The following is a 22,371-nucleotide window of genomic DNA, read 5'->3' as shown; positions in this document are numbered from 1 at the left end:
TCTGCAGAAAAAGGGCAGACGGCCTGAAATACTCGCTGAATACGTTTTGTTTATGTTGGCACAGCGGTCTAACGACTCCGAGGTTTTCTTTATTCACAAAAGCGAATACCCTTTTTTAAAAGCAGGTAATTTCATTTGTTACTAAAATTTAGGATTGTTTTTTCTCTTTTCTCTGACTCTATCTAGTAGGTTAGAGACAATATCTTAATTATATGGATTAATGGTGTTTTTGTAGAGCCAGCATGTCTCTCCTGTTACTAAATAGTAATTATTAAATTACTGTAGCTCCTGTAGCAGCTACAGGAAACCAGGATTGCGTTGTGATGTTTGCAGTGTGTTTCGTGGACATTTGCTTTCCTCACTTCCCCCATTCTCAGACTTGTCGGCTAGAGCGGAACGACGAGTCCACCTGCTCTGTATCCCCCACAACGCTGTGACTGGTACCAAACGCTCCAGAACACATACTTTTTTTCTGGGCTTGCCTTCAGTGACAGCAGGTGACTGCTGTTTGACTTGGAAGAAGAAAACATGACTGTAGCACTGTGTTCTACAGAACAAACCTCATGATGAAAAAGTGCCAAACTCCGTCACTCTAGTCCAGAACAAGGTCGCCGACGCTCGCCCCAGCTCGCTGCTCTCCCTCCAGCTGTCAGCAGCAGGAAGCGGGTTGCAAACACCCCTAGAAATTCCAAGTTCTGGGGAGGGAAAAGAGAGGGGACACACATCGCAGCCGCTTAAGCCAGATCAAACCGTTCTGTGTTTTTCCGTTACTTCCTACAGATCTGGCAAAGCCTCTCGCCCATGAGGGCTGAGCCCAACCTGCCATCCTTTCCCTCTTTGGCAGAACTGGGGCCCTACACACTGCAGGCTTGGTGGCGTTACGTGGCGGTGGCACTTTAGATGGAGCAGACGTAGAGGAACGAGTTGAGGTGCGAGTTATCTCTGCTCAGACTTGTCTGTGCTCACCGGTCCCGATCACAAGGGGAAGGCTTTTGCACTCCGACTAGCAAACGCCTGCGAGATGCACGGGAGCAGGCCTGCGGGCTCCCCCGCTGACCCAGCACCAGAGGCTGGTGTTAGCTCACGCTGACTCTGGAGACAGGGCCGGGCTGCCCTCACAGTGACCGCCCCTTCTGGGACACGGCCTGGCCCGACCTCAGGGGGCCGGGCTGGGGCCGCAGACCCCTGGGGCACCCACGCAGCCTAGTGCCGCACCGGGAGGGCCGTGCGCACCTGCCCAGCTCCCTGGGCGCTCGGCCGCAGACAGGCCCGGCGCCCCAGGCCTCCCTCAGCCGCCACCGCAGCGCTGCGCCCGCCCGCAGCGACGGCGCCGCCACAGGGCGGGCTTATAAGGCGTGCGGGTGGCCTCGAAGCGCGAGCAATGATTGGGCCAGACGGAGAGGGCGGGGCTACGCGGAGAAAACGCCCAATAAAGCGGCGAGGGGTGGGGCTTCCGGGGAAGTTCTGGGCAACTGTTGGCTGTTTCCGGCGCTGGGCGGGACTGGGGCAGCGCGCGAAGACTCGAAGCGGTTTCCTACGCGGCCGTGCGGCGGGAGCGCTGGGGCTGTCTCAGGCTGAGGCCATGGCGGCGGCGGCGGCGGCCCCCGCTGAGGTGAGTCCTGCCGCTCCGCTCTGCACAACCGGCTGGCTGCTGCTGGTGGCGGTGACAGCCCGCGGCCTGCCAGCGGTCTGTGGAGCTCCTCTGGCTGTGGCGCGGTGGAAGGCTGGGAGGGGCAGCGAGCGAGGTGGTGGTGGCGGCGGCGTCTCCTCGGCTGCCTTTGAGCTCGGGTGGCACCGCGCCCTCAGCGCGCTCGCCCTTCTCTTGGCGGACTACACTTCCCAGCATAGCCGGCGGCTCGCCCTTCCGCCTTGCCGCCCGCGGTGCGCGCTGGGAAGGCCGTACTCGGCCTATCCCCGTGGGCGCGGTGCATGCTGGGGGGTGTGGGGACCGGCCGTGGGCGCGGTGCATGCGGGGAAGGCGGTGCCGGCCCCGGGCGGGCGCGGTGCATGCTGGGAGGGGTGCTCTGCCCGGGGCCGTACCTCGGGGACGGTGTCCGTGACCCCCGGCCGGTCGCCCGCCCGCCACGGGTGTCCGTGGTCCCTCCCCGGCCGGTCGCCCGCCCGCCATGGGCCACCTCTGCGGCACCGGGCCGCGTCCTGGCGGCCGTGCTGGCCTGCTGCCCCTGCAGCGCTGCTGTGGCGCCCGGCCTGTGGCGGCCCGGGGGCGTCAGCCCTGAGGGGGGGTCCTGGGACACGGGAGGGGCCCCGCTACCGCAGCGTGCCTGCACTGCGCACCAGGCCTGGGCACCTTGTCGTGGGCGATCCTTCCTAAAGAATTCCCACAGGTGTCTTCTGGTCCCTATTTAATTAATTTCGGTGAAGTGCGGATGCGGGAGAATAAAGTTTTACCTTTCTCATTATGCTTTGCATTCTAATGGTTTTGGATAATAATCAGTGGACATCAGCCAGTATGTTGATTCTCTCTTTTTTTTTTTTTTGTGCAAGCTCACCTTAAGCATAGTTAAATACTAATAAAAGTTGATGTAGTGTAATCTCCCTTCATGTAAATACTGATTAATTCTTAAAATGTAACGATAATGTATGTGTATATAATTGTATGTAAGGGGTCAGCCAAGGTTTTGGAATGAAGTTAGACACCAAAAGTCGTTACTACATAAACAACATTTATCATAGTAAGGACAATTTTATTTTGCTTCATAGTTTCCATTAGAAGATTTGAATTCAGACTTGCAGAAAACCCTTGATAGTGACTCTGACAGCGGACAGGGCAGCTGTGAGACAGCCTCTCCCGGTCACTTCAGCAAGGGGATAGCGTCTCTTGATGACAGAGGTCTGTAATATTTCCATGAATTCTGCCTGGTGGTCGTTGCCTTCAACGGTGCATTTTTTGTTTTATAAATGCCTTTTTAGGAAGTTTTCATTGCTTGACCGGTATGAATCCAAACTGCCTTTTTTGTTGCTCAGAATGTGGGCAGGTGTCTGTAAATCTCTGAAAAGCATTTTTTGAGGTATAGAAAGGGAAATACTAAATGGGATGCGAGTTTCTTAATTGCTTATTTCCTTTCTTTTTATGATTTGCTTAACCTATGTACTTATTTAGTTACTTACTGTGGGTTTTATTACTGTCTCAAGGCAAGTCACTAATGTATCAGTGAAGGATTTTCAGCTTTACCTTTTTTTAAAGGTTAAAAACCTATAACATCAATTTGGGTCAATTATATACTGTACTGCAGGGAGAACTGGGTTTTGAAAACAGTTCAAGCCGATTTGCTCTAGATGTTGACGTGTGAAATTTAACACATGTATAACTTTAACTGATTGATTGTTAATTAACTTGTGCAATTTTCCTCTCCGTAGTGTGCATCATTTCTTTTTCTTTAATATATTTTTATCAGATTCAGAGGAAGAGATTTTTGTACGTAAAAAAGCAAAAAGCAAGAAGCTGCTTCAGGAGAGTGAGAGCGAAGATGGAGAGGATGGTGGCTCTTTTGTGCAGAACGATACTCCGGGTGGAGACAAGGAAAATGGAGAGGAAAAAGAGAGCATTACTGCCCAGAGGAACAAGAAATCTCATCGGATTCGCCAAGGTCCGCTAGACAGCGATGACAGTGACACTGGTGACCAATTGCAGATTGGAAACCTTGAAACAAGCAGAAAGTCTGGCTTGCCTGAGAATGAGCTGGAAGAGGAGAGACCCCTAAAATCTGGGAAGAAGTACAGAAAACATAAACATGATTCTGAAGGAGAGACAGCAAAAAAAGCTGTTGGAAAATCAAGAAGAAGAAAGGAGAAGCAGAGAAGAATTGAGTCCACTAAACAGCTGAAAAAAGAAAAGAAGCCCAGAGCAGAGGTATGTATTTTGGCAGAAAATCTCAGATATTTTCTCAACTAAGTTAAATTTATTACTGCATTTGGTTATTGTGTTTCAATGCTTCAGCATTGCTAGGGTCCACATTCCTACAGCAGGAGTGGTAACCACAGGGATCCGCTGCACGCCGTGTCAGTCTGCCAGTTTCATCTGCAAAGTACAAACCCGAACGCTTGATGACTTAACATCAGTGCGTGTTAAGCCGGGCAGAAAGTCTCTGAGTTCTTTGGGTTCGTTGGGGGTTCATTACGTGCACAAACGGCTTTGATTGGTATTTCAGCTTTTCTCTACATTGCTGTGCTCGTTTCTGGAGGAAGCTTTGCACTACTTTCAAATTGTAATTCTGGTCTAAATAAAAGGCTGCTTGCGGGGTTGTGTATTGTTGCTATTTATAAAATGCATATTTCAAGTGTTAAGTTATTCTCTCTGAGCCATTTTGGTCTTCAGTAATTATTGAAATTCCCTACTTACCATAGAGGTAGGGAACACTGCTCCATGAATCAGCTTTGCAGTGCCATAAAGTGAATATGACTGGCTTACAGGACACACAAGATGCTAGATTAAAGATGGCACGTACTTTTTCTAACTTCTTCCATCAAGACCTTTTGACAGTAATCTTAATGTCAAAGAACTGAGGGGGACCTTCTGAAATGAATTACACGATGAATTACACTTTATTCTTATGGCAAGCAGGTAGACAGCAGTGAGAGGTATCCTTTCAATGACAGTGGATGTCTTCTTGATGACAAAGAACTTTTTGATAATGGCTTAGAAGAGGAAAACGATTACCCCCCAGAGGATGAAGAGTCGATAGAATCAATACGAGCGGCAGTGAAAAACAAAATGAAAAAATATAAGGTAATATTTGATAGTGGTACGAAATTATTGGTTATTAGTGGGAAGTATTGTACTTGTGCATGTATTAAAAATCCTTGACAATGGTGCACTTCTACTGCTAGGACAGAGGAGAGAATAGTCCTCTGCTTTTTGTTCTTAAAGGTGGAGGGACGTTGTCCTGCAGAGTTATACAGATAATGCTACAGTAGGAGCTTTGGAAATCTACCATAAGTATTATGTGGAATTTGTGTTGGTTTATGAGAACACTTGCTGATTTTGCTGACCAGTGATGATTCTGTACAATTATTTTTCACTTTTGACTTGTTTGCCCTTGGTAGTGCCTGTGTATTTAGACAAATAAATGCATCTCTTTTTATGCACTGTAGAACAAAGAACAGTTTTCTGAGGGTGAAGGCTACAAACATGTATTTGATGATGAGAACGAGGAACCTGTATTAAAAGAACCAAAAAGGAAGGTGAAGTCGTCTTCTCTTTAAAGCTCTCTGTTGTTTGCCATAGTGACTCAAATGTTTTTTGTATGCATGCTGTCCAATGTTTTTGCTGATTTGCTATTTTTAATCTTTTTTTTTTAACTGGCTGCTTTATTCTGACTCCTTTCTGTTTGAAAGGGAAAAATAAGCGATTTAGAAAGTATAGATGAAGAGTCCCATATTTTGATTTCTGATTTCAGAAACCTTTCTTTTCTTTCCTTAAGGAGCGGAAAGCAGCAAGGTTAAGTAAAGAAGCCATTAAACAACTCCATAGTGAGACCCAACGACTTATTAGAGGTAAAACTTAAATTCTTTGTATGTAGAGGGGTATAAACTATTAAGAAATTCAGGGGAGAAATTGAAAGAGTTTACCTGGAAGGTTAGAGCCTTCTTTCACCTAGCATGAGTTATTTAGGGTTGAAGGGTGCAAGACCATTTTTATTCAAGGAACTGTTAAAAGATATCTTTGTAACTAATGAAAAAAAAAATCATTGTGCAAACACTTGAGCCTGTAAACTTGTGTAAAGTTAGTGCAATATTTAGAGAGCTTGGTAGGCATGTAATAAAACTGAAACTGGTCCTGCCATGCTGATATTAACATCACAGTTCATTTCCTAATGAATGCATGGACATGTTGCAAATTTGGTCTTAAGGACTGTTGCCATTGGAACGCTTTCCCAAACAGCGGCGTTTGCTGTATTCAAGTTTAACTGTGGTGTTTGTGCCCAGTCAGCTGTCTTTGCTGCACAATGCTTGTGTTGAGCTTCTTTGAATTTCAGAGATATCAAATAAATGCCTCGGATGATGTTTTAAATTTTGTTTCACCTCCTTTCTCTGGTAGAATCGTCTGTGTCTCTCCCGTATCACGTGCCTGAGACCAAAAGCATTCATGACTTCTTCAAGCGTAGACCTCGACCAGTATGTCAAGGAAATGCCATGGCATTGCTGAAGTAAGGACTTAAACCTTCCTCATAATTTTTCATAAATTTTGAGGATATCCCAGCTTTGCTTTTGAGGATAACCAGGCTTTTGCATGCTGTAGGCATTGTATGATGTACACACCTGCTCTGTGTACAGTCACAGCTTTTTTTCTGGTTTAATTTTAGCTGTTGCTTTGCCTGGGAAGTTTTATTAAGAAACTTTCTTAGGCTCCTTTAATTCTGTGAACAGCTGGAAATTAGGAGTATGTCACTGTCAACATAAGGCAATGCTGCACTCTAACACAGTTTTACTATTGAAGTAATCAGGGCCTAGTAGTAACTCCAGATGAAGTAACGAGCTTGTGCAAAGTTACTTTAATGTGGTTTAGACTGGACCCCAACATTTTACTTGGACTATTTCTTCTTTTGAGTAATGTGTAGTAAAATACTTCAGCTACTGTTGTCACAAAATCTCTCAGGAATTTTATACTGTGATAATGTAACTAACTGGTACAAACTCTTTACACTGCTCTACACTTCCTTATGTCCTCAAAACGAAGTTTTGCAGCCTTCTGTCCTTCACCTCTTCCTACACATTAGTGACAATAATTAGAAAATGATTTCTCTCTCTTGGAGTTTGTTCTCAACCTCTTCTCCCCTTTCGCAATAGCTGTGGGTGATGTATTTCTTTTCTGCCTTCATTAGGTCCGCTAAATACCAGCTATCCCTAAATGAAGAATCTGCAGACACTGAGAACTTGAACACGGATTGCAAAGATGGGCGAATCGAAGGTGATCAATCAGCAGCTAATGAACCAGAAGCAAGCCTTGGCGGAGATGTTGATACTACTGTGAACAAGCCTCTTGCTGATGTAGGGAAGAACTTGACAGAGGACTGTGCTGAAAAGCCCAGGCAGGACAGTGATGATTCTCATGCAATTAGGACTGTAACAACTGATAATAATACAGGAGAACCGCAGCACTCCAACTTCCTAAGCACTGATTGTAGTGAACAAAAAGAGGATGAAATTCCTCTGGCAGTTGGAGGAGATGCCCTTGAGCAAAGAGATGAAACAGCACCAGACGTAGAATGTGAAAAAAGCAACCAACAAGTGGGGCCTGGATTGGTGGCCCAACCTGAAAAAGTGCGGAAGTCCAAGTTGGATAAACTTCGTGAACTGGGAATAGACCTGTCCATCAAGCCAAGAATCTGCTCTGGCAATGAATCCTTTATAAACCTCGATGAATCTGATTCAAATAAAGGTATCACTTTCATTGTTGTAATCCTGTCAGATCTCTCCAAGTAAGTAGATTTAATCTGACTTTAACTGGAAAAATCTCGGAGAAATATTTAGGTGATAGAACAGTCAGGCACGGTCTCTTATGAGTACGGACTCTTTGCTTAATGTCGATATCCATTTTCTTTCAGCTGATGTTTATGAGGGAAGTTCTGAGCCCTTAATATTTGAAAGCCTGAAGGAATGCTCAGTGAAAACTATTTAATGATGAATTATTTATTTCCATTTTGCTGTAGTGAATTATGTTGGCACTTAAAGCACATGGGAGCACTTTTTTCAGGTTGATTCAAAACAAGGCATGCAGTAATTGTCTGGAAACAAAACTGGCCTGTGTTCCAGTGTTTACCACTGATTTTGTTAAAAGGCAAGGCTGGATAGCAAGCAAAAATTTACTTCTGTAGCAAGAATGTTTTGAATGTCTTTTAGGTACTGGAATCTGAGCATTTATTCATCAATATTAAATAGTTGACCTTGTTTCAGGGAAAGATTGCAAAAGATTAGGGAATTTTATAATTCCATTAAATCTGTTGTGTATTAGAAGATATTAAGAGGATGTCTGGATTGGATGCTACTTCTGTGCATGCAGGAAACTGATCTCTGCCAAGAAACTGTGTTTTTGTCAGCCATCAGTCTGGGTTTAGATAATATGTTACCAGAAATTTTGGTGGCTGGAAGGCTAGACTGGAAGTGAATTGAAGTCTTGTGGATAAATCATAGTCAATGGTAAGGTAATTTAATATTAGCTAATACCAATTAAGTATAAGTTACAGCAAAAATATTCTGTAATGGTTTATTGTTTTATTAGTCAAATAGAATGGTTTTGCAAATATTTTAATATTAAAGATTTAGAGTTTTTAACTAACTTCCTTTGGAAAAAAAAAATTTCTCAAGACCTACTCTTGATATAACTTTAACACTCAATGCTTTTAAATGCTATCAAATTAATTTAATTTGCATGTTGAAATGTAATTAATATGTATTTAAAGAATTAGAAGCCTTGAAAGCACGTTTCTTGAAGCACACTCTTCGAACATCAAAATCCAAAGTTGAACGGACCATAAACATGAACATTATTCGTAAGGAGACTACATCTGAAGGAAAAGAGGAACTGAAAGCAGACGTGGTACCAGCAGTATTAGCAACAGAGAGCCTGGATGAAACAGTCCACACAAAGCCAGGTCGGTTTGTGAGGAGAAGTGATGATGGTTGAATTGGAAAACACTTTGCCTTTTTTCTCTCTCATTTCCCCCTTTCCCAACACTGGCCCATAAAATACAGATGAAGGGATCGTCATCTCTAAAATTAATATGTACGTTTCCTCTAATGGATAGCCCTGTTTTTAAAAAAGAATCTTGACAGGCCTCTTAAATAGCCCTGGCCAGTGTAGAACAGCCTCAGTCAGATCTTTACAACTGGTTCTCTGGATTTCTCCCCGTCTGTACCAAAATCTATATAAACCTATATCTGCACTGTTGTTTTCCATCAGTCCTCTAAATGTAGCTCTCAGACTTCTTGTGAACTATTACCATTTAGTAGCTCTCTCATGCTTCCTTATTGCTATACTGCAGTTTCTAATAGAATTGTAGGTATTTGCAAACAAAAATATGCGTGGAATGTGACTCTCCCATAGTATCTATTAAAAGAAATAGATTATTTGGCTGGTTCTATGGGCACACGTTATTTTTAGCTGCCCGTAATTATTTCATGTCCTATAGCACATCTGCCCATGGCAATTGGATGCTCTGTTCCCAAAAGACGCAGTGGAGAGACAGACCCTATTCTCATTCAGAGAGCTACACCGGTGGCATTTACGGATAATGAGGAATCTTGATAATTCATGAGATTGTGTGGTCTCTCTATATTGAGCTCATTGAAACTAACTGCTCTAGCTCTTATAGCTGGCAGATCAATTCATAAAAACATTTAAAAACAAGTAATTTTTTTAATTCCCTGTTTATGTGTGTAGTTACATTAGATTGGATGCTTGAAGGCAATGCAGTTAAGGATTTACTGTAGTACATCTAATATATTAATTTATTCATTTCTATCCAGGTGAAAAGCTACAAGCGCTGAAGGCTAAACTCCAGGAGGCCATGAAACTCCGCAGGACTGAGGAACGCCAAAAGCGGCAAGCATTGTTTAAACTGGATAATGAGGAAATGTTGGAGGAGGAGGAGGAGGAGGAGGAGGAAGAGATGACAGATGAGTCTGAGGAAGAGGAAGAAGGCGATCATGAGGTCTGTATGCAACACTTTTCCATAACCTAGTCAGCTTCTCAATTCTGCTGCCTCTCCCCAACTAACAGAGACTTTTGTACGCTATTAATATTAGGGAAATTGCCAAGAATTCTTCCTAGAAGATAAAAAATTGCTACAGTTACCACATTCAGGGTTTGGATTGTCTAAAATGGAATTTATTAGTATTTTCTTTTATTTGTCTAAACAGTATTAAAATCAAATATAAGTGTATAAAAGACTCTGGTGCCATTTTCTCTTTTTATATACCCTTGGCTCGTTGCTAGCAGGGGACAAACTGGGGTCGCCTGCCTGATGTGGGGTAGGGGTTTGCCATGGCCTTTCCTTTTTAAAAAGGATCAGGATAGCTTGGCTCTTTCAAGCACCTCTATATCAGTTGTCTTGGAGTGGAATAGATGCATATAAGAACTGTGAATGTCACTCTGCTTCACCCTCCATGCCTTAAAACCTTTTCTTGAAAAGTATGCAAGGAAGTTGACAGATCAAAGCAATAATCACCATATCTCTGCTATGTCTGGGGATGCTTTTTTAGAACGTGGAATTTCTGCTTTGCGAAGCAGAGGAAGACAATGAAGATATAGAAGAGAAACAAGTTGAAGATGGTGATAAAGAAACCGACAAAGAATCAATTGATGGAGAAAAGCTGGAGAAATCTGTGCATTGTGATTCTGTTCCCAAACCACCTTCAACAGAGTCTACACTGATGCTTTTTAAGGACAGCTCCTCCAAAATGGGGTAGATAAACCAAGCTTTAAAAATGGTGCCTGAGCAATTTTAAATTTGATCAACACACATAGATGTTTTGATTTGAAGTACTTTTTATAGGAATTTTTTTCTGTCTTGTTCCAGTAGTTATATGTGCCTTCATATATATTTTATTTAAAAAACTCAATGACTGTAATTGTTTAGTGGAATAATCTGTTTCTTAATCGAAGCGTACTAGATGTATTTTTGTGTGTTACCTTGCTTTTTGCGGTTAGGTTTGCAGACAATAGCAATTCATCTTGTATATATTAGCAAATACATTTTATTTAATGAATTGCAGATATTCTCTTCCTGATGAGAAACTTGAAATGGAAGAAGCTGCAGACAAAGGACCTACCAAGTTAGGTAAAGTAGAACTATTATTGTAGCTAGCATTTTTTTCACATGGCACGTGCAGAAGTTTCTCTTTGGGATTGGTATTCAATATCTTTGGTATTTTATCACCCGTATAGTTACACAGTATGATTATAAAAGTTTAGACTGATGAAAAAAATGGGAGGGCTTGCAAAAACGAGAGGAAAATAAAGTTCAAAATTATACTGGAAAAAATATTGAAACAGTTGGAAATCAAGATGAAATTCAGTAAAAAAGTGCAATATATGCATTCTCTATGAAGAAAGAAATCCGACATGACCACAGAATAATGAATTTTTAGCAAGGTGTTGGTGTTGCAAAATAATGTCTTGAGGTTTTACTGGATCACAAAAAAAAAGTTAAGCACTGTATTAAAATATTTATTTTCTTTTCAGAGGACGATGATTCATTTTCTCTGCCAACACTAGCAAAAGAGAATAGCCATAACAGCAGCTTTGAGTTGATTGGCTCCATGATTCCATCGTATCAGCCCTGTAACAAACAGATGTCACGTGGAGGGAACTTTTTATCTGCGGCAGGAGGTTTCAGGTCACCTTCCCCAGGGTTTTTCAAAACAAGCTTTATCAGCTCTGCTTCCAAGGTAAGGTTCTTGGTCCTATTCCCATCGTATATTAACACAACGGGTAGTGAATAAATGTGTTTTATCCTGACTGTTATATCTATCAAAAAAAATAATACCAGAAGAAGGTATCTAGCGAAATGCTTTTATATGAGTAAGAGTTCAGAAAAGCAAACTGTCCCTGGAGTTTAAAATGTCTCCGCACTGGAATGGATAAAAATGACATTACAAAAACTTATATACTGAAACATCAAAGAAAAGATGCTATAATCTGTTTTTGGTATCTAAAATATATACATCGTAAATATTTTTTTAAGCGTACTTACATGGGCTACACAACATCTGATGTCAGTGAACTCCTATGACTTGTCAGAGCAGTGTGGACATACTTGACTCTTGCATGGTGTTAATCCTTTAAAATACCTTAAATGTTTTATGCCATTCTTGCTTTTGACTTCTAGGATTGCAAAACAAATAACTTGTATATTTTTACATTCCTTTGACTAGAGCTCAGGAAAGACGTCTGAGCCCTCTCTTCCCATAGAAGATTCCCAGGACCTGTATAATGCCTCTCCTGAGCCTAAGAGTTTATTTCCAGGGGCTGGGGAGTCACAGTTTCAATTTTCTCTGGAAGATGACACTCAGAGCCAGCTGCTTGATGCAGATGGGTAAGTAATAGGTGTAAAGGATGACATTTTGTGCCCTTTAACAGAAATGGGACATACAGAACAGCCAGATTTTTTCTAACTACAGACTTTCTTTCAGGTTCTTGAATGTGGGACAGCATAGGAATAAATACCAGTCCTCAAAGCATCAGCTGACTCTGGCTAGTATGGATGAGAATGCAATGGATGCCAATATGGATGAATTACTGGACTTGTGTTCTGGACAGTTTAGCAGTCAAGCTGAACATGTGCCAAATACCAGCAGCAACAAAAAGCAGAATATGGAAGAATTGCTCAATCTTTGCTCAGGAAAATTCGTGTCTCAGAGTATGTCCTGAATTCTGTTTTCAGCTTTGCTGGTTACTTGATTTATAAGCTTTACACAAAGGTGCCCTTTAGTTCTGGGCACTAATGCAGAACATGGAACTTCTGAGACTTCAGAGAGCTCTAACAATTTGCTGCCTTTGTGGGAGCACGCTAACTATCATTTCTAGGATGCTCTCTGACATTTTAAGAGTAGAAATGTATCTGTCTAATAAGTTGCCATCTTACTACTTCTTGTAGCAGGTTCTCCAACATGGGCATCTTCAGTATCTTCCAAGGCAGAAAAAGACAGTGACATAGAAGATCCAATGGCAGAAGCTCTAGCACTTTGTTCAGGCTCCTTTCCCACAGACAGGTTAGCATTATTCTTCCTAAAATTTACAAAAGCTTATAGTGGTAACTGCTTCACTCTTAACGTGTTCTTGTTCGACATCAATTCAAAACGCTGTAAGCAAAAGCGTGGTCTGTTTTGGAGGTGGAGGGGAGGAATATTGCAGATTGCTCAGCAATCACTCTCTACATCAGCAGCATATACTGTTTCGCAGAGCTACTGTGAAGGGAAATTCTTCTTTGTCTTTCACTGATAGTGAAAGATGTGTTGAAGAACTTTCATCAAACTGAGGAAAAATTCTTAGAATGTAGGGCTCCTGGGTTCTGTTCTGGGCTGTTGCCAAACTACAGGAACCATAACCAAATGTAAGTTGGATACTAGCATTTTCTCCATTGGTTAAACTGGAAAGGTGTATGGCTGCCTGAGAAAAGGATAATGAGGCTTAACAAATGGGAATGTTAGGGAGATCCAAGAGGAATTTTAGAGGGAAACAAACGCAGGATTTAACGCTTCCCCCATTGGTTTCTGCAAGTGAAGACCTGAGGTCTTAAAATGTCAATGCTAATGGGGATTTTGGGCATCTAAAGCTAAATGCTGTTGAGAGGCTGTAGCTCTTTGAACACTCACAGGTAATTGCCTGAGACCAGCTAAGGTGATGGCTGAAATCTTGCCTTGAATTACTGTGAAGCCATCGTTGGCGGTGAAATGAAAACATGCGTTTCTTTCATTCACTTTTCCCTTAGGGAAGAGGAAGATGAGGAGGAGCAAGAAGAGCTTGGTGATTTTCAGCTTTTAACAGATGACAATGCCTTTGATAGTGAAGAGGTATGAACTCATGGAGCAAAGCAACTGCTACAGCATTCTGACCGAGAACTCCATTTATCTACTTAGTTTTTTAATATAACGATCAATGCAAAGTGTCGTGACTTCCAGAACAAGTTACTGAAACATTTCTAAGACCAATGTTTGGGTCATTTAAAATGTCCACTTAATGTTATAATATACTGGATAAAGCATCTTAGCGTAGCAAATCCTCTGAAAAATCTGGTGTTTTGGTCTGTGTTTATGGATTGAAGAACAGAAGAAGCTGTCATTACAAAGCAATCTGCTTTCAGAAATTCCTTAATTTCTGAAAACTTTCTCTTTGACAGGATGAAAAAAGTGGAGACAGTGATCCTGAAGAAGCAGAAATTAGTGATGAAGAAGAACAACTGCTGAGACATAGACAGGGCTTGAAGAAAAAACTGTAAGTACATCTTTTTTGTATCTTAACTGCCAGACAGAATAGAATATTAACAGCACTAGAAGTTTAGTCTATTCCCTCTCCAGCATTAGTAGCTAATGTTTATATAGCATTGGCTCTGGTTGGTTTGTGTGTTGGTTTTTTTTTTGCTTTGGTGCTGTCATGTTGCATGAGTTTAACTATGTTGCTGGTGGGCTATAGAGGATTTCCATTATAATTTCCATTATAGATGGAAATCTAAAGGTCACGATGAAAGCAATGCCACATTTTTTTGACCAAAATTACTTAGTCTTTTCAGAAATTAAAGATGAATCATAATTTCTCATTTAGGATATGTGTTAATTTTACATCAAAAGATAAATCTTGCTTTCAGAAGATTTGTGTGATGATTATTGGTCTACCAAACTGAACTCTTAACATTCCTTTATAGAAAACTGCAGGATTTCATGGAAGATGAGGCAGAGCTGTCAGGGAGTGATGTGGGAAGCGAGGATGAATATGATGGTGAAGACCTGAACGAATATGAAGAAGAGATTATTGATGAGGAACTTCCTAATGAAGTGGAATTAGAAAATCAAATACAGAAATTACACATGTCAGTGACAGTATTAGTATGTATTTTTGTGTGTGAAGTCATGGCTCTTGGATATAATCTGGACTAACCTCCTCCCTTTCTCCTGTGTTGATAGGAAGGCAATGCTTGATGATGACAAGCGTCAGCTACGCTTGTACCAGGAGAGATACCTCATTGATGGTGACCTGCATAGCGATGGCCCTGGTAGAATGAGGAGATTCAGATGGAAAAACATAGGTGCCTTTCTGATCCATAGTTAATAGATGGGGTGAAAGATTGGAAAGAGAGCATGTGTGTATGAAATAGCACTCGGTAGTCCTTCAGAAGTAAATAAAGTCTTTCAGAAATAAATTGGCTTGGGGAGGGTTCTGTTTTGGGGGGGTTTTGGTTGGTTGGGTTGGGTTTTTTGGGTTTTTTTACTAGTCTGCATATTTTATGCCTCTTTTAAAATCGATAACTATTTTTTTTTACTTTGTCTAGATTATGCTTCACAGATTGACTTGTTTCAGAGAGATTCAGATAATGATGATGAAAATGAACAGTTTGATGAGACAGAAGCAAAATGGAGGAAAGAGCGATTTGAACGAGAACAGTGGCTTCGTGAGCAGGTATTAGTTAGCTTCAAGAAAGGCATCTTGCTCAGCCTTTCTCTGTACCATTGCTGGATGTGAAATTGCTAGTTCCTCAAGCTGAACTCTAGAACAAATAGCGTTTGTAAATGTATCTTTGTTTTTCACCATGAATTCTGCTCTTTCTCTTCAAGTATCGTACAGAGAGAGAAACTAATGCAGAAGGGAGAGGCAAAACAACTGTGTTCTGAAACAAGTCAGCTTCAAAGCTGGAATAAGTCTCTTATGCTCGGAGCACAACTTCAAGGTTTAGAAGTTTCAGTATTAGGTCAGCTTTGTCAGCTGAATGTGATACTACAGGTTTGCTGTTCATTAATGGAACGAGGATGATAAAGTATCTAAGAAATTGCAGTAAACTTTTACAGTAGAAAGTAAACAAAAGACTATATTAACTTACATAATGAAAGGACTTGGTCTACTTAAAATACTGAATTAAATGTTCATTCTTAATATAACTTTGTCAGTTTTACAAAGTGTCTTCTCTCTGCTACAGAAGGAAAAAAATAAAGAGCAGGAGGAGGAGGAAGAAATCGGTGAAGACAGCCAATTCATGAAACTAGCAAAAAAAGTAACTGCTAAGTCCCTACAGAAGAAAGGTAAGCTTACTTTTTATTGAAGTGACAATCAAATAAGAGAAAGAAAGCTTAAATTCCAGTCATCACTGGTGGTCTCCAGTGAAGCACGCCACAGATCAGAAAACTCCAGTGTCTAGTTTTCTTACCCCAGTCTGAGCTTATGTCTTCCAGAACTAGAAAGGCTAAAGGTATAAAAGCTTTGAAAATATGCAACTGCAAGGTTGATGATAATTGTGTGTATTTACTTAATAAAACAGTATGTTACTTCTTGAAAAAAAATGTTGTAGAGTGGAAATAAATTCCTCTACATCTTTGTTTAGTCTTTTATTCTTCAGTTGCTTGCCTTTAAGTCACAGAGTAGAAGACTGTAAGTGACATTCAGCCTAGCAGTTTCTCCAAATATCTGTGACTTAAGGGAAAACTATGTAATGTAGTGAAAAGAAATTTAAGTTGTCCTTGGTTGTGGCAAACTCCAAATGTGCAAAGCAGTTTCAAAACCAAATTTTCCCTTCTAACTGATAGAACTAATTGCCAGTCATCTGTCACTTGTATGTATCATTTGACACAGACTTTTTTTTCGTACAGTATTTACTGTCTGTTGTCAATTCTAAGTTCTTCAGTTTGATATAAAATTATATTCTTTCAAATGAAATTCAGAAACTGACATTTTCCTCTGTCTCTGCTAGCAAGCCCAGCAGCAGTGGTACAAGACACAACACTATTACCCAGGAACCCGTTTGAAACATTCAGACCTGCCGGTGACATCCAGGTTGGTAATGGTTCTGAAAATGGTATTTCCAAACTGCACGTGTAGAACATGGCAAAGTTGGCTGACTCTAGAGCCTGGCCATTTCTGGTTTGTATGGTAGTGAGTAACATTTTAGTAGGGAGTAGTCTTTTCTATTAAGAGTAACTTACTAAAAGAGCTGTCTTGTTCGTGTGAGTGCTTTAACACAGCATTTCTTTGTTCTTCAGATAAAAAATGGGTCTCTCTTGAACAGACCTAAAGCTGTCCTTCAGAAACTAGCAGCGATGTCAGATCTTAATCCAAACGCACCTCGAAATTCAAGGAATTTTGTCTTTCATACACTTTCCCCAGACAAGAGTGCAGAGGCAAAGGAGAAATCAAAACCTCAGGTAAAGATTTGTGTGGAATGTGCTGCCAATTGTGTAGATTATTTAAATGTGCAGACACTAAGCATTGCCAAGTAGTTAAGAGCATGGCTGTTTTAAATATTCTCTGTGATTTCTTAGTATATGCTCTCACACCAAATAATTATCTCATAATTCAAAATTTAAACTTTTTGGAGTTTTTTGTATACTCTAATGTATCCTACTCCCCTGTAGGTGAAGAAGAGAGGTCCTACTGCAGTAATAACGTCTCTGGCCAAACGGCCCAGGGTAGAGAGCACAGAGGAAACAAGCCAAAGCCGAAGCATATTCCAGTACTTGGAGAGCTGAATATTTCTGTTTAGGGCCAGAGGTTGTATCTCGACTTTTTGCCAGTTGCGGTTTGTTTTGCAAATATGCCAGCAATCATCTGAGGTAAACACATTGCTGTACATTCTGGTGCTGCCGCTTAATTCACAAGTCCAGTAATTTCCAGGCAATAGTCTTGTTTATTCCCCTTTGTTTTTTCTCACTGCTCCGTGGCAAATGAGAGCACAAAATCCATGCTTGGTTTGGAACGAAATGGTAACTTGGTCTTTCCCAAGCATTAAGGAAACTTACACTACTGTAAACCGTCCTCGTACAATCTCACGTGTTTCAGTAATATCAGTTTCATCTGAAAATACCATTCGTGTGACAGGTATGACGCAGAAATGCTGCAGTTTGCTTAAAGCACAGATGAAGGAGGTATTTCTGCAGTTTTGGGTAAGAAGAAGGCAGTCTTAACTATGGCAGGACACATGATGTTTACACTTGCAGTACGAAGGTAGCTATGGCTTCCTCCGATGTTTTATTTAATGTTAAGCATTTATTAGCTTGACATTTTAAGAAGCTCTAATTTATATTTGGAATGTATGCTTTTAAAAAAGGTCCCAGTCTTTTATGAGGCAGTATGATAAGGATTTCTTTCCAAGTTTTTATTACTGTTTATATTCTTACACATATGTATGAATGTGTGTGTGTGTGGAGAGGGAAGAACGTGAATAACAGATGTGGGAGAGGAAAAGGAGGTGTGTTGGGGTTTATTTGCTTTGGGGGGGGGAGGGAGGGGAAGTTGTTTGGTTTGTTTTGCCCAACGGAAGACTCTTAAATCATCCATTCTGTTGTTTGCATGCAAGCTGCATTCATCCAAGAGAAATCATCCATTTCTGAACAGCTAGCAATGAAAGGCCCTCTCTAGAATGAGGTCATGAGATAATAAGGAACCATCATACAAAACTATTTTAAATAGTGTGAAAGAAACTTGAGACAGAATATACAGCATTTCTGATGTTTCTGATTACATGTTGAATGTGTAAAAGTAGAGACCAGGTAATGGTAAGACAGCGGCCTGCTCTGTAAGACTAAACATCTTTCTAGGACTTGATGGCACATACTTAGCTTGCCGACTCTGTCAGAGAAGTATCCTGAACTGTAAATTTTGTAACATCATAAGCATACGCCTGGTGTGCTACATGTAAAATATTTTACTGTATATTATGTTTATAAAGAATTATGGTACTAATTGGAGTGCAATTTTACAATAAAACATGTTTTTAATTTTGGAGGCAGTTGGAATTAATTTACAGGATTTCACTCAGTTGTGTGTATGCGGGGGTGTTTTTTCCAAAATATTTGTCTATCTCTCTTTTTTTTTTTTTCTGTTGCTGCTTTTCTTTTGTAGCCACAACTAAGCCTTTCACTAGGAACAGCTGCAATAATATTGGAATACAGCAAAAACAACCCCCCCTGTGTTTACTGGAGTGTAAATTCTCAAGTCCTCAAGTCTTCCACTTAAGTTTACATAAAATTCTTGGCCCTAAGAATATGTTTCTTTTCACTGCTTCAATAGTTTTGGTTTTGTTAGTTCCTAGACAAAACTTCCTTTATCCTTGGCTTGAGGCGTGCCTATTTCAGTTCATTCTAGCAATTCTAGTAATTGGTATACCTGGATTTGGGAGGGGAGGTTTAGGGAAGGGAATGAAGGAGGAAAGGTCATTTATCAGATGTTTCTTGAAGAACAACATGACTGAAAGAAGATATCTGAATATCCAGTTAATTCTCTCTCACGGTGTTTGCACGGGTTTGTAAGCTGTACTAATTCAGCACAGGCTTACCGGGCAAAAACATTCGAAGCTGCAAAATTCAGCATCTCCTCTTAATTTTGCTAATAATGCCTGCCACTAGAGAGCAGCAAGAGAATGCTCTTCCTCTAGCAAAAGGGGAAGGAAGAATGATTAAAGCTTAAACTATACTCTGACTCAGGGGGAAATCCTTACAGTTTTCCATGCTCTATGGCATTGCAAAGGATTAAATTTATATAGACCTAAAATTGCTACATTTTTGCATTAGAAGGTAGTGGCTTGAAGAGCACCTTTAGAGGGTTGGCTTTGTCCTGGGGGTCTTACTGGCCTATCCTCAGCATATGCTAGCCACAATGATGGCATTTGTTTTGCTTTCTGTTTTAGAATTTTCCCTTCAAAATATGTTTTGCTTGTTCCAGAGCCGAGAGTAGAAACACAGCGTTGGGCCTGAAGAGCTTATAAGTTGAGATACATAGAATGGAAGGATTTCTGCTGTTCAGAGTAGACGTTTCCCCCACAGCCACCTTTAGGAGTGCAGGGTTTGCTGCTGGTAAGCACGACGCTGCACCCCAGAAATTCCTTGCATGGGAGTGCATTCCATGCTGGGCTTTGGGCAGGCAGGGGTAAGAGATGTGGGGCGAGTCCTGTAGGAGCTGAAATCTCAATTGCTGGAGGGGTTGAAGCACATCCTGAGATGCTGCTGCTGCTTATTGTGCCAGACTCCATCTTCACCAGGGACGAGAGCTGTGGGTTTGGGCCTGACCCTCGCCTGTGCTCCCACCCACGCCGCTGACCTGCTCTCATCCATCTCATCCCTCAGGCTGGCTCTTCCAGGGCTGCCCCCCACCCCACCTCCCGTCTGGCACGTTAACTCAGCTTTGGCTTCTCATTTTCAAGTATCGATTCAGCTCACCCCTCCTGCCACGGGGAGAAAAATCCCCCCCTGTTGCTGCTGGAAGTGCCAAGAGTGGTGTGGGGCTGGCCAGAGCACCCGGGGAGGAGGGATTGACTAAGGGGCGAGGCAGAGAGGGGTGACGGGGGGGGGAAGGAGGGTCCTGCGCAACAGAAGCGGTCTCTGCGGGGCCGTCCTGGGCTGAAGGAAGAGCTCCTTCCACTTCGCTCGCTGCTTTTCCCCTCTAATCATATCTTGGGCTAACTCCTAGCAGTCACAGCTGAGAGGTGGGATTGGTGATGTTCGGTTTTGGCTTTGCATGAGATGCAAAAGTGGTTGCACCTTGGTAGGACATCAGGGTTTTCATCCGAGTTAGGCAGCTGTAGTAACTACACGTCTCTGTGCCTCAGTTTCCCTTACCCGCATGAGGGACAGGAGGAATAAAGCCTTTCGGATCTGAGCTCCTGATCCTAGACTGCACCGCGGGAGCCTTATGAGAGGGGTGCTGCTAAGTATGCAGTATTACCCGCTGAGTTTGCAGAGAGAATGAGCTCTTAGGAACCTAAATGATAGTGAAGAAATTAAAAAAGAACTTACCAGCAGAGGAAGGAAGGGCCTTGCGTCCATGTTAAAGGTTAACATTGCAGACACGTTTATAATCATAGCTTTCACCACCGCACGGCTCCTCGGGGGCTCAAGGCAGTCACTGAATTATGTTTTCTTTTCCTTTTTTTTTCCTTTTTGCCAAGAGACTGAAAGGGGGAGAGAAAAAAAACTATTTGTTTGTCTTGTCTAATTTAATTTATGTTATTTATCAAATAGACAGGTTATTTGGGAAACTAGATGGACCCAGGCTAAAATCATCTGTATTTCCAACATGTGAAAAATTATGTCAGAGTGGACACATGAAAAGAAGCGTGCTGCATGTTCTGTGTGCGCTTATCACATGAGCTTCCGCACCTCGTCTGTCCTGGACCTTTAATCAGTTGTCCCAGAAACAATATGAGGGTTAAAGGACAAAAAGGCCCCCAGGCACCCAAGCAAGTGCAGACCGGGAGGGTGTCTTCTAGAGCAGCCATGTCACAGTTATTTACCCTCTCTGGCTTTCAACCTGCTCGTTAGCAGGTGCATCCTTTCTCCAGGAGTGATGAATGGGGCGCGTTTTGGGGCCCATGAGAACGTCTTTAGCGTGTGCTTGGTTTTGGAACGGAGCAGGTGATGTTTTCAGCATCTGTTTCTTTTCCTTTGGGTTCTCCATTATTAGAAAAGGAAACGCAGAAGACGGAGAGCAGCAGAAGCAGGCAGGAATGGCTATAGTCTAACTGAGATGGAGTAGATAATGCAAGAAATACAATGTAAGAATATAGTAAAAGGAACCAAGAGCCCTCTATCACTAACAGGCGAGTGCTTTCCTCACTAGGAAGGAAAAGATAACAGTGGGGGCGAACCCCACCCTGCAGGACTGACGATGCAGAGGTGTTGCCTTGTGCAGGTAGGAGCGAGCCGGCGGTGGCAGAGCTGGCGGGGAGGACAGCCAGCCGGGCCCCGTGCGGGGTCTCCTCCTCGCCCCGTCCCTGTGACCATTGCTCCCGCTGCATTAACCTGCCGGGGCAGAGCTTGGGGCTGCCGCATCCATCTCGGCCAGCACCGGGGTCCTGATGAAGTTCCTCTTGCGAGAGACCAGCCCTAGCACACCTTGGCTGCCCTCGCTTAATTAATGATCTGAAATCAAATGGGAAATTGAAACTTGGCAAAGACCTTTCCTCCCCGGGACCTGCCGGGGAGGGGCCGTGCAGGGGTGGGATGCCCCGGTTGCTGCTTTATTACCAAGAGCTGAGCCTGAAGCAGCCCCCCCTCACCAGCCTTCCCTGCGCCCCGGCCCCCCGCTGCCCCCGGGGCTGGAGCCCGGCAGCCGGGAGCGGAGCCGTGGGGGTCCCTGGCTGCGCAGAGTCCGGCTGAGCTCGTGACATGGAAAACAGCTCTGTCCGCGTGGCAGCGGGGCTGGGTTTATTAGGTGACCTATAAAGCAAAAGTTCCATTCTATATTAACTATTAGTCATTCACGTTAATTATAAGATTGTGTGTGCTCCGTGTGGACAGATGTTCAGTCCTTGGGGGTTATTATTTTCTCTTGTATCATCCAGAAGCCCAATTTATGGCTAACCCCAGCTATGCTTCTCCAGGCAGCAGAGATCTAAACCAGCTGTAATTAAAGAAAATGACATAAAAGATTGCAGCGCAGGGGGGAGGGGTGAGAAGCAAATCTTACAGCTTTGCAAGAGATTAATTTTATTTTTAGCTAATATTTTTTTCTCTGCTCTTCAAGGCTGTTTTCATGCAACGTGCTCTCTGCTGCTTCCCTTACAGTGGCCCATTGATTTTCAATATTTGATGATGTTTGCGCACGCGGTGATGGAGGATCAGGATCTGAGAGGCGTGTTCCCTTCGGAGGGTGAGACGCGAACGCGTTCACGTGTCTCCTTGCACCCACCCGGCACCCTGAAAGCCGCCTGCGGC

At 42.5% G+C, this 22,371-nt stretch overlaps 1 protein-coding gene across 3 annotated transcripts; it reads left to right on the top strand.

Annotated features, from left to right (window-relative positions):
* Nucleotides 1–1,502: 1,502 nt before the first annotated feature.
* CLSPN (claspin) lies at nucleotides 1,503–18,438 on the top strand. Of its 3 annotated transcripts, none has more exons than XM_072885219.1 (25): nucleotides 1,503–1,612; nucleotides 2,722–2,851; nucleotides 3,417–3,871; nucleotides 4,583–4,747; nucleotides 5,113–5,202; nucleotides 5,442–5,514; nucleotides 6,059–6,167; nucleotides 6,843–7,399; nucleotides 8,421–8,612; nucleotides 9,487–9,671; nucleotides 10,222–10,424; nucleotides 10,735–10,799; nucleotides 11,204–11,409; nucleotides 11,896–12,056; nucleotides 12,154–12,380; nucleotides 12,618–12,732; nucleotides 13,452–13,533; nucleotides 13,860–13,954; nucleotides 14,382–14,546; nucleotides 14,641–14,762; nucleotides 15,006–15,133; nucleotides 15,648–15,750; nucleotides 16,416–16,498; nucleotides 16,705–16,866; nucleotides 17,077–18,438. In XM_072885219.1, the coding sequence occupies exons 1-25, from the start codon at nucleotides 1,583–1,585 to the stop codon at nucleotides 17,188–17,190; spliced, it is 4,017 nt and encodes a 1,338-aa protein (XP_072741320.1). In that variant the 5' UTR covers nucleotides 1,503–1,582; the 3' UTR covers nucleotides 17,191–18,438. The 3 variants fall into 3 exon arrangements, with proteins under 3 accessions (XP_072741320.1, XP_072741322.1, XP_072741319.1); XM_072885221.1 differs by having other exon boundaries at nucleotides 4,580–4,747; nucleotides 12,621–12,732; XM_072885218.1 differs by having other exon boundaries at nucleotides 4,580–4,747.
* The last annotated feature ends 3,933 nt before the right edge of the window (nucleotides 18,439–22,371 follow it).

The sequence above is a fragment of the Ciconia boyciana genome, chromosome 21 (genome assembly GCF_034638445.1).
Source record: "Ciconia boyciana chromosome 21, ASM3463844v1, whole genome shotgun sequence".
Taxonomy (NCBI): domain Eukaryota; kingdom Metazoa; phylum Chordata; class Aves; order Ciconiiformes; family Ciconiidae; genus Ciconia; species Ciconia boyciana.
The sequence above is the reverse complement of the archived record's forward strand: the minus strand, read 5'-3'. Positions and strand labels throughout refer to the sequence as shown.